The 18690-nt window shown below is 38.2% G+C and overlaps 1 protein-coding gene across 1 annotated transcript in view; it reads right to left on the bottom strand.

Annotated features, from left to right (window-relative positions):
* The window catches only part of DNM3 (dynamin 3), a 575248-nt gene that overhangs the window by 388753 nt on the left and 167805 nt on the right, over positions 1-18690 (bottom strand). Inside the window, exons 8-9 of the mRNA XM_027046371.2 lie at positions 7683-7832; positions 6356-6559 (exon numbers count right to left, since the gene is read on the bottom strand). Coding sequence (XP_026902172.1) covers positions 6356-6559; positions 7683-7832 — 354 coding nt within the window. The remainder of the gene's footprint in view (positions 1-6355; positions 6560-7682; positions 7833-18690) is intronic.

Genomic DNA, 18690 nt, shown 5'->3' on the forward strand with positions numbered 1-18690 from the left:
CTATCTCTGAGGAAGCCCAGACATTGAACTTACTAGCCAAGGACTTTAAATCAGCTATTTTAAATATGTTCAAAGAACTTAAAAAAAGCCATATCTACATAATTTTTAGAAGTACAAGCATAATGTTATACCCAATACAGAATATCAATCAATAGATGGAATTAGTTTTAAAAAGAACTAAATAGAAATTCTGGAGGTGAAAATTAAAATAATAAAAATAAAAAATTCCCTAGACAGATTCAACAGAAAATCTGAGTAGGCAGAAGAATCAGCAAACTTGAAGATAGGTCAATCGGGATTATTCCTCCAACCCAAGAAACAGAAAAGAAAAACAAAAGAACCAATAATAAAGAAAATAAGTGAGGGGCGCCTGGGTGGCTCAGTTGGTTGGGTAACCAACTTCAGCTCAGGTCATGATCTCACAGTTTGTGAGTTCGAGCCAGCATTGGGCTCTGTGCTGACAGCTCAGAGCCTGGAGCCTGCTTCACATTCTGTGTTTCCCCTCTCTCTACCCCTCCCCTGCTCACGTTCTGTGTCTCTCTGTATCTCAATAATAAAAATAAAACATTAAAAAAAATGTTTTAAAAAAGAAATGAACAAAGCCTCAGAGACCTGTGAAACACATAAAGCATGTTCACATACATTTCATGGGAGCCAGAGAGGAGAAGAAAAGAATAGTTGAAAAAATAATGCCTGAGAATGTCCCAAATTTGATGAAAAACATTAATCTACACATCTCAAAACCCCAACAAACTCCAAATAGGATAAAACCAAGGAGATCCACACCTACATATATCATAATCAAACTCTCAAAAACCAAGAGAAAATCTTGAAAGCAGCAAGGGAGAAAAGATCCATCATATTCAAGGGGGTCTTGAATGAGATTAACAGCTGATTTCTCATCAGAAAACCACAGAGGTCAGAAGGTAATGAGATGATGACATACTCAAAAAGTAGTGGGGGAGGGAGAAGACTATTAACTAAAAATTTTCCTTCAAAAATTAAGGATAAACTAAGACATTCCCAGATAAATAAAAACTGAGAATCCCACACTAGGAGGCTTGCCCTATAAGAAATACTAACTGGGGGCGCCTGGGTGGCTCAGTCGGTTGGGTGACCAACTTCAGCTCAGGTCATGATCTCACAGTTCGTGGGTTCGAGCCCTGCATCGGGCTCTGTGCTGACAGCTCATAGCCTGGAGCCTGTTTCAGATTCTGTGTCTCCCTCTCTCTCTGCCCCCCCCACTTGTGCTCTGTCTTTCTCTGTCTCAAAAATAAAATAAACATTAAAAAAAAAAAGAAAGAAATACTAACTGGAGTCTTTCAGGATGAAAAGAAAGGGCACTAGACAGTAACTCAAATCCACACAAATAAATAAAGAACACTGGTGAAAGTAGCTATGTAGGTAAAAGAAAATATAAATGTGTTATTATTGGTTTGTAACTCTTTTTTCTCCTTTCTGATTTAAAAGACAGCTGCATAAAGAAATAGTTATATGCCTGTGTTGATAGGTAGTGATTACAGCACATAACAAAGGGAGGAAATGGAGCTACATGGGAGGAAATTTTTGTGGACTGTTGAAATTAAGTTGTACTAGATATAAACTATATTGTTAGAAGTTAAGATGTTAATTATAATTCCATGGCAACCTGTAAAAAATAACTTTAAAAATATTAAATGACAAGGGAATTAAAATGGTACAGCAGGAAATATATTTTTAACAAAAAATTATTTCTCTCCTCCTAATAAAGAAATAGACAAACAAAAGACATAATACATACAGAAACAAATAGCAAACTACAGATATAAATTCTGCCTTATCAGTAATTACATAACATGGAAATGGATTTAACACTCTGGTCAAAAGGCAAATATTGGAGAATGGGTTTTAAAAAATGATCCAACCACACGCTGTCTACAAGAGACATATTTCATGTTCAAAGACACATATAGGTTGAAAGTAAATGATGGAAAAAGACATACCTGGAAAACAGTAACCAAAGGAGAGTTGGAATGGTTATAGTAACATCAAACATAAGTTTTGAGACAAAAATTGTTACTGGACACAAAAAAAGACATTTTGTAATGATCAAAAGGCCAATCCATCAAGAAGACATAACAAGTATAAATGCACCTAACAACAGCGTCTCAAAATACATAAAGCAAAAGCTGACACAATTGAAGGGAGAAATAGATAACTCATCAATAATAGTGGTAGACCTTAATGTCTCAATTTCAATACTAGAACAGCCAGACAGAATACCAGTATTTGAGTAGTACTATAAACCAAATAGACCTAACAAGTATCTATAGAACACTATACCCAACAAAGGCAGAATACACATTCTTCTCAAATGCACATAGAACAGTCTCCAGGACAGGTCACATGTTAAACCGTAAAACAAGTCTCAAATTTTAAATGAATGAAATGTTACAAAGTAAGTTCTCTAAGCAAAATGAAATGAAATTATAAATCAATGACAGAAGGAAATTTTGGAATTTTACCAACATGTGGAAATTAAGCAACACATATCTAAACAACACATGTCACTGCTTTTTTACCAAAGTGGTAATTATAAGGAAAACTAGACCTCTGAGTCAGATATTTAAAAAATACTCACAGAATGACTAGAAAGGCACAGAAAGTAAATGGAAGTCTCTATTTGTCAATCCCAATACAACATAGCCCTATTCACCACATTCTAAGGCCTTTCCAGCTTCTTCCTTTCTCTATTAATTCTTCTACCACTAATGAAAACATAGAATTTGAACTCTATTGGTTTGGGAAAGAATTAACCCTCTTCCTTTGGAGCTTCAATGATGTCCAGGACCAGTTAAAGCCACAGGTTAGCAACACACCAAAATGGATCTCTGAGGGAGACATGATCATCATGCAAACCCTTTGGATAGTTCTCAGGGTTCCTGAGCGTAACAGTGTTACGGAATTTAAAGAGAGATGTGAAAGCAAATTATAAGCCTTGAGGCTAGCAAGGAACTTTTAGTAATTAACGCAAGAATCATACTTATTAAGAGTCTTCAGGCAATGGATTAATTTGTCCTTCTTAGCAATCACCATGAAGGAATCAGTCAGACAAGTAAATGGCACACAGTAGCACTGAATGTTTTCTCTTTTCTGAAAAATTATTAATTACTTGCAAAATTATCTTCCAATTATCTGCAAAACTTACAAAAATCTGTCCTCAGAACTACCACATATAGAATATGAAAAACTGGTATAAGGAAGGTCTGTCTTTGACAAAGCAGGACTTCTACTGATCCATAAGAAATGACGCTCATTTTGGTAAGTCCATGAACATTCAGATGGCAATTTCTAAGTAGCACCTAATAACAGGCTTATAAAATAAGCCAGGCCTAAATTAGAAAAAAAGTTCAAATTTAACCTTCTGGATACAGATTTGTAGCATACTATTACAAATCCATGACTAAAACTCGATGTATTTTACTTATGCTGTAACAACACGCTGTTAATACTCTCAGTGAGATTGTAAAGACTGATTTCTTTCTGGTAAACTGATGATTCCCTCCACCAATATTAATTGCTACTACCTAATGTTATGCCATCACATGAGAGTTATTGCTTTGGGTCATAAATGAATTTTCTTTTGAGGAGGCTGAGGAGTGAGATATAGTCACTGCCATTAATAATCCTTTCTACACAGTGGGGCCTGGGTGGCTCAGTCCATTAAGCGTCTGACTCTTGCTTTCAGGTCAGGTCATGAGGTTGAGTCCAGTGTTGGGGGCAGCTGTCAGCACGGAGCCTACTTGGGATTCTTTCTCTCTCTGCTCCTCCCCCCGATCACATGCATGCTCTATCAAAATAAATAAACATTAAAAAAAATAACAATCCCTTCAATACAAAAGGAGTTAAATAGAACATGAATATGTTAAATGAATCTCAAGAATTGAGGACACTTTACAGGACATATTACTTAATTTTCTTTTAGTTTATATTTCTCATAAAATTCAGAATTTGTAAAAACAAAAGATTCTCCAATTGGCTGTTCTACTATATTTGAAGTTGTGAGGATATAAGGCAGAGGCAACTGCAAGCATCTTGCCGCCTGTGAGGAGAATAGATCTGAGAAAAGAACCACCTCCAAGGAGACAAAACCAAAGACTGACAAAACTAGAATCAGAGATTGGGGGATATCATTTGTACTCTCCATTAAGTTTCATCTCAACTTCGAGGGGACTTTTTAGGAATGTGATTGTGCTGCACTTGCTAGAATCCACCGATAGAATTGCTACCTCTGCTCCCATAAGATATCGATGGCTTTGTCTTCTGTGAGACAAGAAGGTTGCTGAGACAGGGGTGTTACAGCATCATTTTTATAACTATACCCCAGCCCCACTCCTTAGTCTGGCTTTCCCACGCCACTGATTTTGGAGAGCCCTGGTGATGGTCCCCATCTAGCCACCTGTAACCTCCACCTCCTTGGTTGCAAGCACCAATGTCAGAGATGCTGAAGAAAGCCACAAAGAAGTAAAACAATCACTAATGAAGAACTCTGGAAAGGTTTAAAAACTAAATGCACCAAGCCCAGGGTGCGAGAGGAGCTAAAAATGGAAGAATTTGCTGAAAATGTCTATACGATGTTGTTAGACCTCCAGACCCTTTCCCCCATCTTGCATAACCACATAGCTACTCCTCCTTAACCTCAGCAGAATACTGAAGATTTACTTTCAGAAGAGGATAGAGGGACTGTGGACTGAGGAAGATCTTTAGGAATGCCATTATGAAAACGGAAGGATTCATTAGGAGTCTACATGCTAAACAGCGAGAACCACCCCATGTCGCCATGACAACAATTCTTCCTCTTCCATCTGAGAACACTGGACATTAGGTTTACATCAGACCAGCTCAAGTGGAAATACTTGTAGCATCTAATAGCAGCTGAGGAAGGCTCCCAACAAAATGGCCAGCCGAGTCACCCTATGATAATGCCCATTAGTCAATGAATCTCATGCAGACACATACAGAATTTCTGTCAGCTTATTAGTGCTCTACTCTTGTATCTGAGCAAGCAGCAAAAGATCGCCAATCATTTGAAAAAAGGGTGTGACATCAAAGACAGTGACCAAGAAAAATGACCAGAAAAAAATGGACTCAGAGACATTGTAAATTACAAAAGGAAAGCTTCAAAAGATCTCTCATTAAAATCTTTAGAGAAGATAGTGTACTTGCAAAACCAAGAGGATGATGCCATTTTAAAAAATAAAAATAACATTCACAAAATGAGAAAATGCTGTTGGGACTTCTTTAAATGATGTCAGAAATGAAAAATTAATTAGAGGAGCTGAAGATAAAGTTGAATAAATTTTGCAAATGGTAGAACATAGAGACAAAGAATAAAAGAGGAGGTTTTTTTTAAAATAAGGTTAATCCAGGAGTTCTAACATACTAATAATATGAATTCCAGATAAAGAGAACAGAGAAAGTAGGGGCAATTAGTTATCAAAAATAATTCTTAGAATTGGGGAACATGTATCTCCACACTGAATAGACACATCATTGAGTGCCCTTCCATAATGACTTTAAACACACACACACACACACACACACACACACCACACACACAGCCCCATTTTGGGGTCTCTGAAGATAAACTATTTTTAGCCCCCAAAAAGAAAAAAATCAAAACATCAGCATAAATAAGATAAATCTCTGCTTTTACAATATGTGCTTATTTCAAGTAATTATAAGCTAAATAATATTTTACATGCATTAGGGACACCTGGGTGGCTCAGTCCATTAAGTGTCCGACTTCGACTCAGGTTGTGATCTCACAGTTTGTGAGTTCGAGCCCCACATGGGGCTCTGTGCCATCAGTGCAGAGTCTGCTTCAGATCCTCTGCCCCCTCTCTCTATGCCCCTCCCTCCCTATCTCTCTCTCTCCCTCTCTCTCAAAAATATAACTATTTTACATGCATTAAAAGGGTTTCCTATTTTAAAGAAACAAGACATACATGAAACAGAAAGAGTTTTCACTGGGAGTATATTCAGGTAACTCTTTCAATAACTGAGGGGACTATCTGATTTCTGTACCAGCAGTTTATTTTATTTGCTTTTTAATTAAAATAAGTAGTTCATAAGGATTAGAAATATCTGTTTTCTTGGATCTCACTTAATCTTACATTTATTTACATAGGTTTAGACTATATCCCCTAGTCATTTTTCTTTCAGCATCTTAAGTTAAAAAAATCTAACAATATTCATAATGGCTAATTAAATTAATAATGAAATTAAGTTATGAGAATTTGTGTTACCTTGAAATATACCCAAACTCTTGACATGTTAAACTAATTCTTTTCCATCCTAAAAGCCACACACTCACCTTGAGGATCAACTTCTTTAGCTAGCTTCAATGCATCTGAGTTTGCAAGATCGGTGTTGGCTGGAGTAACAGCCAAAATGAGACAGTTCTCCCGCGTGATGAACTGCATAATCATTTCTCTGATCTGATACTCAATATCTGGTGGCTGATCTCCCACGGGCACTTTAGTAATTCCAGGTAGGTCGATAAGTGTGAGATTTAACACTGTGTGGAAAAAAAAGGAGTCTTACATATACCCTCAATGCTAAAAAATATCAATAATGAAAAATCACCAGTCTCTTCAGTAGAAGTAAAACAAGCTCAGCTTTATATACTGTGTGTTGAGTTAACTCCAACTCATGTGTGTAGAATAGAAAGTACAGAATACAAAATGGCTGTGTTAGTTTTCTTTATTTTTGTGACATGATTGTGCTATGCCAAATAATTATCTTAACATAATTTGAAAGGCACTGATTTGCATATCTAAGAGAGAGCTGTCATATCTGTAACTAGTGTGTTATAATTCAAACACTGAACAATAAGTGCATACGCTGGCTGCCGGTCTTATACAATTGCCTTCAAATAGTGTAAAAATTCTTAGGGTAAGATTTGTCCTTCCCTTCAAAAGCATTATATATCATCTAGAGAGGGTTAGCCGCTCAGCCTACTGGACAGCTGTTAGTCATTTGTGGTACCATGAGGTTATGGTGCAGGCTATGTGCCCAGACTCATGGAGTACCACCAGGAGGGCAGGAAACTACCCCTGAGTCAGTGACTCCAGCAGCAGCCTGGCTATCGTTCTCCGCACACGACAGGGGTGGCACCAACATGAAAATCTGCCCCACTGAAAATTTAGTCAGGATAGAGGTTATTCCATATCATATGCCATGAACTGGTTATGTAATTTATAAGTTTCTTCTGATAGTCTGGAAAAAAATCAGAGTTGATGCCTCAGGAAGAGAATAAATAGAAATATATAGCACTATAAGAAAATCCAATAGCAGAAGACTCAACTACAGTACCATCCATGTACCTCTAAGATTCTTGCTAAAACTGAAGATATTAAAAAACAGAAGTTTTCACGCATACCTCTTAGAAAGTCTAAGAGTTTAAAATAAAGAAAAAATTTTAAGTGACTTACTCAATTCTTATCTTTTTAAAAGTCATTTCCTGCTTTCCCATAAATCTGTGAGTTCTTTGAATCATACCATTTATGGTAGTATCCAAACACTATCCTAGAAACCCGGTACTTTTTGAGAGAACAAACCATCTTCTGCACAAATAATGTATGTCAATTAATGCAAAGATTTTTGAGGAAAAAAATTTAGAATTTTGTTATTTTACTTACCATGTGGAGAATAGACTCGTAAATTAATGGGTATGGAGGAAATGCCTTTATTCATTCCAGTCACTCGATCTGTTTCTGCTTCAATCTCATGGCGAACTTCATCAAAATCTGTAAATTTTTTTCCTTTGCAATGTAGAAATTCAGCATACTCTACAAAAGACAAATTAGCACAACTTAAAATCTATGCATTCTTGCAATAATTATAAGGAAACAATGTTTCTTTAATTACAAGGCAAAGTATCCAATATTGTCTCTGTAGCCATTAAAATGAGAGAATATAGCAGTTACTAAGAAACACAGCTAACACTTTAGAAATATCAAACATAGCACAAATGCTAAGAACGCTAAATTTGCTAATTTTCAGATAAGCAATTAAGCATGACTTAAAGAGAATGTTGGCCCTCCAAATGATAAAGCAAACAGCATCTGATTGTCAAAGAAATTAAGTCTAGGGTACATACAAAGCCTACCTAATCTTATTACTAATCTTATTAGCATGTCCTTTTTCATATCACCACTTTATTAAGAGGGAATGCTAAGTTATATAAAGATACCTTTAGAAGGCAAGATGGTTTAGAAACAAAATTTACTTAATTCTTTAAAGATAAATAATATATGGAATATCTTAGCTTTAAAATATACTATTCAAGATACCACACCAATTTGTGTAATTGAAAAGACAATTTCTCAAGAAAAATAGAGTTTTAGATTAAGGAAAATATTTACCTGCAATCTAAAAAAAAATTAGTAGGAAGTAGGAAAAACTCTAAACTATATGTAATAACAGAAAATTGGGTTAAGTTTCAGTAACATCTTACTAACTGCTGTGCTATTGATTTCTATTTGTACCTCCAGATGTGTCAGGTATATGATAGCACAACTCAAAAAGGAAGCTGACACTATTAGACTTTTAAAAAAAATTACCATTTGGGGGCACCTGGGTGGCTCAGCTGGTTAAGCACCCGACTCTTGATTTGGGATTCTAGACTCACGGTCATGAGATGAAGGCCCTCCTGGTGCTCCCCACTGAATGTGGAGCTTGCTTGGGATTCTCTCTCTCTCTCCCTCTCTCTCTCTCTCTACCCCTCCCCCACTCACACTGTCAGCACAGGCTCCACACTGTCAGTGCAGAGCCCAATGCAGGGTTCAAACTCACAAACCATGAGATCATGACCTGAGCCGAAATCAAGAGTCCATCATTTAACCAAATGAGCCACCCAAGTGCCCCCCGGAAAACGTTTCTTAATGATGGTATGAAATCTGCTTTCTAATTGTATTTCCTTTGTCCAACTTTTGCCCCCTGGAGCTAGCTATTCAGACAAAGTCTCCTCCCTGTAAAATGGCCAGGATTATTCTGAGCTCTAGCACCAGGAGTTCATCTTCTTCCTGAGCTTTTCTTACCACCTTCCAAAAATGCTTGTCTGATCATTGCTCAGGCCTCCTGATGTCAGACATGGGTTTCCCAGAGCCACCCCTGCTACTCAGGACTGGAAAGGTCATGGCTCCTGAATTGGACCAACTAGTTTAAGTTTTAATTTCCCAAAGAACTGTAATGGCCTAACGTTTCAAAAGTTAGAATGATAATCAGAGACTTTACTTCATTTCAGACTTTACTGTCAATGTAGGTGGACATGAATATTTTTCTTTCTTACTTTCTCCATATAGTATGTGTCACTTTTGAAAAAATGGCCAGCTAAGGCTTGAGTTCATTCCTCAATGGCTGAAGTATACACAGTAAAGGTTGAAGAGGCTTCAGAGTTCTAGCCTGCGGAGATTACTGCATCACTGGGCATGTTCTCTCACATGTTTGCCCTCACAGGTACCATTTTTATTAGCATATAAATTCCCAGAAAATTGAGCCTTTATTTCATTTATCTACTCAGGGGATTGGCCAGTATCATGTGAACATAAGAGGTTAGAGATAAGTAGAGGATAAAACAATAAGAAAAATAAAGAGGAACAAAGGATGTCAGATCTCAGAAAACAAAAATTAATATGTAAAAATGAGTCATAAATAATTTATAAGAAATGGAACTGTAATTTTTCAGTTCAACAAATTTTGTGTTAAATGCACACTTGAGGACTTATGGCTATCATAATTATTACTTTCATAAAATTAATAAGCTTCTGGATCAGGGACTATATTTTCAATTATGTTACTATCAAGAATTCAAGTGACACAAATGTAGATTTCTCTCGGTGCCACTAGAGGGCACCTACCTGCTTTCTCCATAGGAAACCAGTGCCCTTCCAGAAAGAAAGAGGCAAAATCAATGCAATTTTCAAATTATATTTAAATTCATTCTTGGACTCCTATAAAAATGCTTTTATTTTGAAATTTGGAGATTAGAATTGTGCAGGACACTCTCAAACCTTTGTGTCTTTTTAAGGATAGGGTCCCACAGAAAGATTTAGAGATGCTGGTATTCATTTATTTATTCAAGTAATATTTTGAGCTCTTATTACTCACCAAGCACTATTTTAGAAATTGCAGGAGGAAAAAAAATAAGTGTCTAACCTTACAAAGTTTAAATCTGCATGAGATGAAACAGTAAACAATGTGGGTGTGCCAGATGATAAGTCTTATGGAGAAAAGTGAAGAGTAAGGGAAACATCAAATGCTAGGGCAGGAGGATTGCTTCGTTATATGCTTTGGTTGAGGAAAGTTTCTCTGATATGACAAAGTGATATCTGAGCAAAAACTGAAGAAAAGAAGGGAGCAAGCAATGTTTTATATAGGAACATCCCAGCAGAATACGTGAAGTTGGAAGCATCTGGGAACAAGAACAAGGTCAACATGCCTGGATCACAGAGCATATGGGAGAGAGAGAAAAGAGATGAGGTCAGAGCTGTGGTACAGACCTGGATTGTGTGAAGCCCATGAGACTTTAAATTTTACTCTGATTGAATAGTAGAACACTTGAAGGGTTTGGGGTAGAGGAGAGACCTGATGTGACCTAGGTTGGTTGGTTGGTTGGTTGGTTGGTTGGTTGGTTGGTTTTATTTCATATTAGAGAGAGAAAGCATGCACGTGTGAGTGGGGAAGGGGGCAGAGGGAATCCCAAGCAGGTTGTGCGCTCATCAGGGAGCCTAATGCAGGGCTCAACGCCACAACCCTGGGATTATGACCTGAGCCGAAATCAAGAGTTGGACACTCAACTGACTGAGCCACCCAGGTGCCCCATGACCTAGGTTTTAGGTCTGTGGCTACAGTGTTGAGAATAGACAATAAGGACTCTATTGTCTATTGTCTATTGAGCTGGGATACTACTGGGATAATGGAGGTGAGAGATGATGGAGCTTGGACTAGGGAAGCAGCAGTGGGAGGGGTGAGAAGTGGCTAAATTCTAGTGTCCTTTGAAGGAAAAACAATAGGATTTGCTGATGAATTAAAGGTGGGGTATAGGCAAAAGAGAGAAATCGAGAACAACTTCAAGGAGTTTGACCTCAGCAATAGGAAGAATTTTGAAATAGAAAAGACTGAAAGGAAGAGGATAGGGAGATGGGGGTTGGGAATCAGGAGTTTGACTGGGGACCTATTAAGCTTGCATTGCCCACTATACACCACCCAAGTGGAGAAACAGAACTGCTGCTAATGGTTGAGGATTACACAGCTGTAAGAGATACCACTCACATCTGCAGTCATGTGTTAAGTGTTTATTTATTCTGAAAATTTTCCAGAAGATGGCAGTCAAGTGCTTGAGGAAAAGAGCAGCTTTTTCTAATTAGCACAAAAATGCCTTTGGGGCTAGACACATTAGTCTTTCATCTAGGGAGGAGTCCAAAGCTAGAAATATATATTTGGAATTCATTAAAGTCAGACAAGAGATGAGATCACTAAGCGAGAGTTAGATGGAGAAGGGGCCAGAGCACTAAGCCCTGAGTGTTCCAATGTTTAGAAGTCAGGAGATAAAGTGAGCAGGAGTGGTTAACAAGATAGGGGGGAAACTGAAAAAGAGGTGACCCAAAGCTAAGTAGAAAGGGTTTTTCATGAAGGTAAGAGACCTTCCACTCCATCAAATACTGCCAACATGTCAGGTAAGATGAGAACTAAGAATGGATCACAGAATTGAGCAACTTGAGAGTCCTTCAGGAGGTTGACAGGAGCTGTTACAGTGGAGTGGGGTGGCTGATAGCCTGACTGAACAGATTTAAGAGAGAAGGGGAGGAGAAGAAGTAGAGACTGATTGTAGACAATTGTTTTCGTTTTTTGTTGTAAAGGAGAAGGAAGAAGTGAGAGGGCAACTAGAGAGGGATGTGAGGTCAAGGGAGGGCTTTATAAAGATGGGTAGACTAACATGTTCATAGGTTGATGGCATTAATCCATACCATGGAAAAGTTGGCAATCCAGAACTGAGAAAAAAACAAGTGCTGATGTGATATCTTAAGGAAGGGACAAAAGGAATTAGAAACAAATACGCCAATTCCTCCAAGGGAACAGAAAAGAAACAGAACAATGAGAGTTGACAAACAAGTAGAGGTGATGGTGGTGAAATTCATTAGGTGAGAGTAGGGACTTAACCATATTTGTGTAAAATCCTTTTATGTCTTAAAAAAAACATTTCTGTATATATTCTTACTGGTTAAACTCTACAAACCCTATTATTTCTACCACAAAATGTAACACACACACACACACAGTGATCCAAAATGAGTGACCTAAGAGTAACCATAACAGGGATGTCAACTGGTTCTAATCTATGTCCATCACTGGGATTCATACCTGCCCAGCATATCAGAAGAACCAGTGGGCAATACCCACAAAATCCTCTTTTCTATGGGTCCCCAGGAACCTCTTAGAAGGCAATTCATCCTACAGGATGGAATTCAGGCAAAACCTACTCTGAGCTGCCAGAAGGAAGCTACCTGCAATCCATCCCTACCCAGTTCTGGAGACTCCCAGGTCTATGTCCCCTTGCATCTAACAGTATAGTGATAGTCAGATCACACATCCTAATTCCTCATTAGAAAAATATGTTACAATTCATAGCTACAGGTTTATATTGCCAATAAGGTATGTCTTATTAGAAACAAGATAAGCCAGGGGCGCCTGGGTGGCTCAGTTGGTTAAGCGTCCGACTTCAGCTCAGGTCACGATCTCGCGGTCCGTGAGTTCGAGCCCCACGTCGGGCTCTGGGCTGATGGTTCAGAGCCTGGAGCCTGCTTCCAATTCTGTGTCTCCCTCTCTCTCTGCCCCTCCCCCGTTCATGCTCTGTCTCTCTCTGTCTCGAAAATAAATAAACATTAAAAAAAATTTTTTTTTAAAAAAAAGAAACAAGATAAGCCAGTCCTGTCATGGGATCCCTGCTCCCTACCAAGTGGACCATAAACAGGTGGATAGCAGAGGTGGCATGAATGTTTTTGAACAACTGACCACAGTTGCTATTGAGGAGGATTATCAGTCAGCTTGTATCATCACAGAATCCTAAATAAATCTTTATTAGCAATGTAGAATTTAAAAGATGACAGCTTTACTTCTCTGCTGTCCAAAAATACAATTGTAGATGAAAATCTTAAAAGGATTATCACAAGAGTAATGCATCACTTACTATACTCACCTCTAAGAGAATGTTCACATGAGTTTGGGGATGAAGAAAATTCTAAACCTAAACCAAAATCTACAGAACAGGCTATACTAGCTGATCAACAGCTAGACTTTTTAAGAGCTAGTAAATGTGTGTCTCCTGAGACTTTTACACTATGGCAAACTAATATGTCGGAAGTCCTAACAATTTTATCTTGTGGTTGAGATATATTCTTTTTCATAGAAAGATACGGTGTCCAGTGGTACACCTTCTCTTGGCATGTTTTCAGTGTTCCTTTTATTCTAAATGCTTGGTAGTTGGGTACATGAAATGGTCTCTTCCTCAAACAATTCCAGACTTCAGCCCAACTTAGCCACAGGCTCATATAAAGGATGAAGTTTATGTGCATATTATCACTGAAACCCTGATAATGCATCCATGAAATTCTATGGTCTCAGTATAACTTGTATTGCTGAAATTCATAGTATGTTTTCATTTTGCAGAATAAGACTCCTAGTTTTAAAAATCATTCCTGTCTACCCAGTGTTAAAAATAGCAAACATTTAACTAAAAGGCAACTGACAGAATGGGAGAAGATATTTGCAAATGACATATCATAAAGGGTTAGTATCCAAAATCTATAAAGAACTTATCCAACTCAACACCCAAAAAACAAATAATCCACTGAAGAAATGGGCAAAAGACATGAATAGACACTTCTCCAAAGACATCCAGATGGCCAACCGACACATGAAAAAATGTTCAACATCACTCATCATCAGGGAAATACAAATCAAAACCACAAGGAGATACCACCTCACACCAGTCAGAATGGCTAATATTAACAAGTCAGGGAACAACAGATGTTGGTGAGGATGCGGAGAAAGAGGATCTCTTTTGCACTGCTGGTGGGAATGCAAACTGGTGCAGCCACTCTGGAAAACTGTATGGAGGTTCCTCAAAAAATTAAAAATAGAACTACCTTACAACCCAGGAATTGCACTACTAGGTATTTATCCAAGAGATACTGGTATGCTGTTTCGAAGGGGCACATGCACCCCAATGTTTATAGTAGCACTATCAACAATAGCCAAAGTACGGAAAGAGCCCAAATGTTCACTGATGGATGAATGCATAAAGAAGATGTGGGGTGTGTGTGTGTGTGTGTGTGTGTGTGTGTGTGTGTGTACACACATACATACACATACAATGGAGTATTACTCAGCAATCAAAAAGAATGAAATCTTGCCATTCGCAACTATGTGGATGGAACTAGAGGGTATTATGCTAAGCGAAATTAGTCAGTCAGAGAAAGACAAATATCATATGACTTCACTCATATGAGGACTTTAAGATACAAAACAGATGAACATAAGGGAAGGGAAACAAAAATAATATAAAAACAGGGAGGGGGACAAAACATAAGAGACTCTTAAATATGGAGAACAAACAGAGGATTGCTGGAGGGGTTGTGGGAGGGGTGATGGGCTAAATGGGTTAGGGGCATTAAGGAATCTACTCCTGAAATCATTGTTGCACTACATGCTAACTTGGATGTAAATTTAAAAAATAAATTAAATAAAATTTTTTTAAAAAAGAAAAGAAAATAGCCAACATTTGAAGCAAAGGTTGATACATTTTTATATCAAAGAATGTGGGAAAAAAAGAAGAGTATTAAAAAATCAGAGCTATCACTCTTTTTTATTTTTATTTCCCTGTAAAACATTTTAGCACTGTCATTTCTAATGGTCATGAAAAACAAATTATGCTAGGTTAAACAACTGACAAGTTGTTTGGGGGAAGGATGAGATGGTTTATGCCGGGCAGCATTCCAATCAACTGTGAAAAGCACAGCACGACCATAACAATTTAAATATTTCCAATATGCCCCTTCCATTTGGAAAAACATGCATATGTTGCAATTAATCAAGGTTAAGTAAAGAAGAATAATTATGGAACACATGCACATAACCTCTTGTCAATCTTTATTCTAAGAACTGGGGTCCTTAATACTTTAACTGGGTCTTACTTCTGAAGTGTTTTAATAGCAATGTTTTGTGAGCACAGGGCTCCACTGAAAATAGAGTACGTGGGTCACATAAACAGGGAATAGTTTTCAATGTGACTAGCTGAATTCACTGGCTGTAAAGTATCTATGTAGGACTATATTTAAAAACATATTTCCTCAAGAAAAGAGGCTACATTTTACTCATCTGTGTTTCCCTAATGCCTACTTTATTTAGAGTAAAGAACATCTGTGGATTCCTTCCTTCTTCTTCAAAGCAGTCCACTTTGCATACCATTGGTCAGTATCAGTTTTGAAAAAAAAAATGCTTCCATTAACGCTTCAAGTCATTCCAAATTGAAGACAAGATCCTAAGAAATGTGGTTAAATAAGTAACAGGGTGAGTTAGATATGAATTATATAGACCCAGATTTGAAGCAAAATTCAATTGTGTCCCTAAGGTAAACATGGAAAGTCTAGCAATCAGGAAAAAAAGGGAAATCTAAAATAAAACAACCTAAGAGAGTCCAGCAGTGGGTGAAAGGTGAAAGTCTCAGGAGAAGGGTTAAGAAAGGCACCTGGGTGGCTCAGTTGGTTAAGTGTCTGACTTTGGCTCAGGTCACGATCTCACAGTTCCGTGAATTCAAGCACCACATCGTGCTCTCTACTGTCAACACAGAGCTCACTTCAGATCCCCTGTCCCCTTCTGTCTCTGCCCCTCCCCAGCTTGTTCTCTCTCTCTCTCTCTCTCGTTTTCTCTCTCTCTCTCTTCCTCTCCCTCTCTCTCAAAACTAAACATTAGAAGAAGAAGAAGAAGAAGAAGAAGAAGAAGAAGAAGAAGAAGAAGAAGAAGAAGAAGAAGAAGAAGAAGAGGAAGAGTTAACAACAACTCTGGGGTGGGATGGGAATAAATAGGGCCAAGATTTCATAGTAGAAAAAAGGTGGGTGCCGAGCAGGTATCAGAGATCAGATGCAAATCTACCCTTTAGGATCAGGGTTCTGGTACTTCCAGAGGCAGAGGAGATCAAAAGAGAACTCCAGACCCAAGTGAGCCAGAGGATACCAGGTAGAAAACCAAGACACAAACTCGAGACTTTTTCATAGGATACAAAGCCAAAGCCACTTACACAGACCTCAGGGTGAAGACAAGTTAATATCAATGCTGCCTTGATATTTAGAGCTCAATAATGGCTTTTACAGTTTTCTTGCCTAAGAGCAGAGCTGGTTCTGAAGCCTGGGTTAGGCTGAGCCTGCTAGTGAAAGTTAAGTGACTCCAGATAACTGAATTAGTGCTGGCACATGAAACCAAAGCCAGCCAGCACTTGACAGAAGTCCCACCAGCAATAGGAATCTATACGACATATTCCACCACAAGTGTCCAAAATACTCAGAATCAGCAGCTGTAATAGCTAAATAGCCCAATTTAGTTCCATATTTTTTCAAAGGACCTCAAAGAGTATACCAAAAATCAACTCTATTCCATCCTCATAGTTTCCATGTAAAACACACAAGAGATGAACTGTATTCCAAATACAGAAACCCAATAAGAAGCATGTGAAGCCCTTGGCCAAAAAATTGCAAAGTGAATAATTATTCTAAGTGTCAGCAGCCTTTGACATGATTTTCCTCTTCTACCTCAAAACATCCTCTTTCATGGACTCCCATTATTCCAACTTTCCTGGCTTTTCTCTTTCTTCACTAAATGCTCTTTTCCATGTTCTTTGCTTATTGTTCCTCCTCTTCTACATTTCCAAATATCAGGGACTGCCAGACTTCCTTCTAGACCTTCCATTCTTCGTTGTCATCTGTATCTTCTCTCATCTACTCATACATATAAATTTAAACTCATCTCAAGCACTCATTTTCCCCCTGAACTTCTTGTATCTAATTCTAATTCTTAATTAGCATTTCCACTTGGATGTCTAATAGATATCTCAAAATTAGCATGTCCAAAACCAAACTGTAATTCCCCACTGAGTTCTCCTCCCGTCATCCATACCTGCTCCTCCTCACAGTCTTCCACACTTCAATTATTGATACTACCACTGAATAGGGTGCTCAAGTAAAAAACCAGAACTATTTTTGCATCCTTCTTTTCCTCGGCTCTCTCCCAAACATCTTCTCACTGCCTCCACTGTGGCCATCCTCCTACTAAGCTGGCACCACCTCTCACCTGGACTACCATAAAAGCATCCAACTCGTTTTTTTGACACCAGTCTTGCTCCAGTGAATCCCTTCTCCACCAATCAATTAGAGAGAGCGTTCTAAAACCCTGTGTCAGACGGTGTTTCTGCCCTTTTAAAACCTTTTGTTGGTTTTCTAGTGCAGTCAGAAATAGTCAAATTAATTACCCTGGGGTTCCAAGTCCTAGACAGTCTGGCCCCTGTCGACCTCCATACCTAACACTATCCCCACCTGCCACGCTCAAATCACTACAGTGGCAACAGCCTCCTTTCTGCTCAAGCACACCAAATCCATTCTCAGCTCAGGGCCTCTCTACAAACTGCTCCTCTTCTTGAATGCCCTTCTGCCAGACCTCTGCATGTGTCGGGTCCTCCCTGTCATTTACTTCTCATTCAGAACATCACCTCTTTAGTGAGGCTTCCTTGACCAGGCAGGCAACAGCAGCTCAGTCACATTCTATCACATCATCCAATTTGTTTTCTTAGTATACATAATAATGAACTGAAGTTTTTCTTGTTTTTTTGCTGCCTCTCTTTATCCACTGGAATATAAGCTCCATGAAAACAGGAACATTAGCTGCTAAACTCCCAAGTGCCTAAAACAGTGAATTGCATCTACTAGGCACTCAATACGTATTTGTTGAATTAATGAACAAATAAAGAGAATGAGTAAATAAGTGAATGAATCAACATATAAACACTGGAGGACATGAGGTTTGAGGATGCAGAGAAGAAAATGATTGTAAATAACTTTTGACATATTGAGTTTGACATCTTTGAAATATTCAAGTAGAGTGTCGAGAAGTCAGCTGGAAACATGGGTTTGGAGTTTAGCCCAGGAGCTATAAATGTGAGAGTCACAGGTACATAAGTTGTACACATAAGAGATTGTCTAAGGGCGTATATGAAATGACACAGAAAGGATCCTTGGGTAGGTGCAAACTTTAGAGGCCAGGTAGAAGCTAATGCATCCAATGAAAGAGACAGAGCGGCCAGAGAGATAGACGGAAGACCAGAAGTATGTGGCATCATGGAAGCCAAAAGAATAAAGTATGGTTCAAGGAAAAGGAGCAATTGATAATGCTAAAAGCTGTTGAAAGGGCAAGGTAAGTACTGACAAATGGCTACAGGAATTTACAGAAATTGAGCATGTGTTATATAGTTTCCTGTCCCCTTAAACAGTGTTCTGTAAGTCATTTGGCATATTTATTATTTCAATGATTTTTGCTATAGATTGCTTAGTTAAAAACTGTTTTACCTTTTTTATTTTACTGAGTTTCTAATTTTAATTCTAG

The sequence above is a fragment of the Acinonyx jubatus genome, chromosome E4 (genome assembly GCF_027475565.1).
Source record: "Acinonyx jubatus isolate Ajub_Pintada_27869175 chromosome E4, VMU_Ajub_asm_v1.0, whole genome shotgun sequence".
In the NCBI taxonomy this organism is placed as follows: domain Eukaryota; kingdom Metazoa; phylum Chordata; class Mammalia; order Carnivora; family Felidae; genus Acinonyx; species Acinonyx jubatus.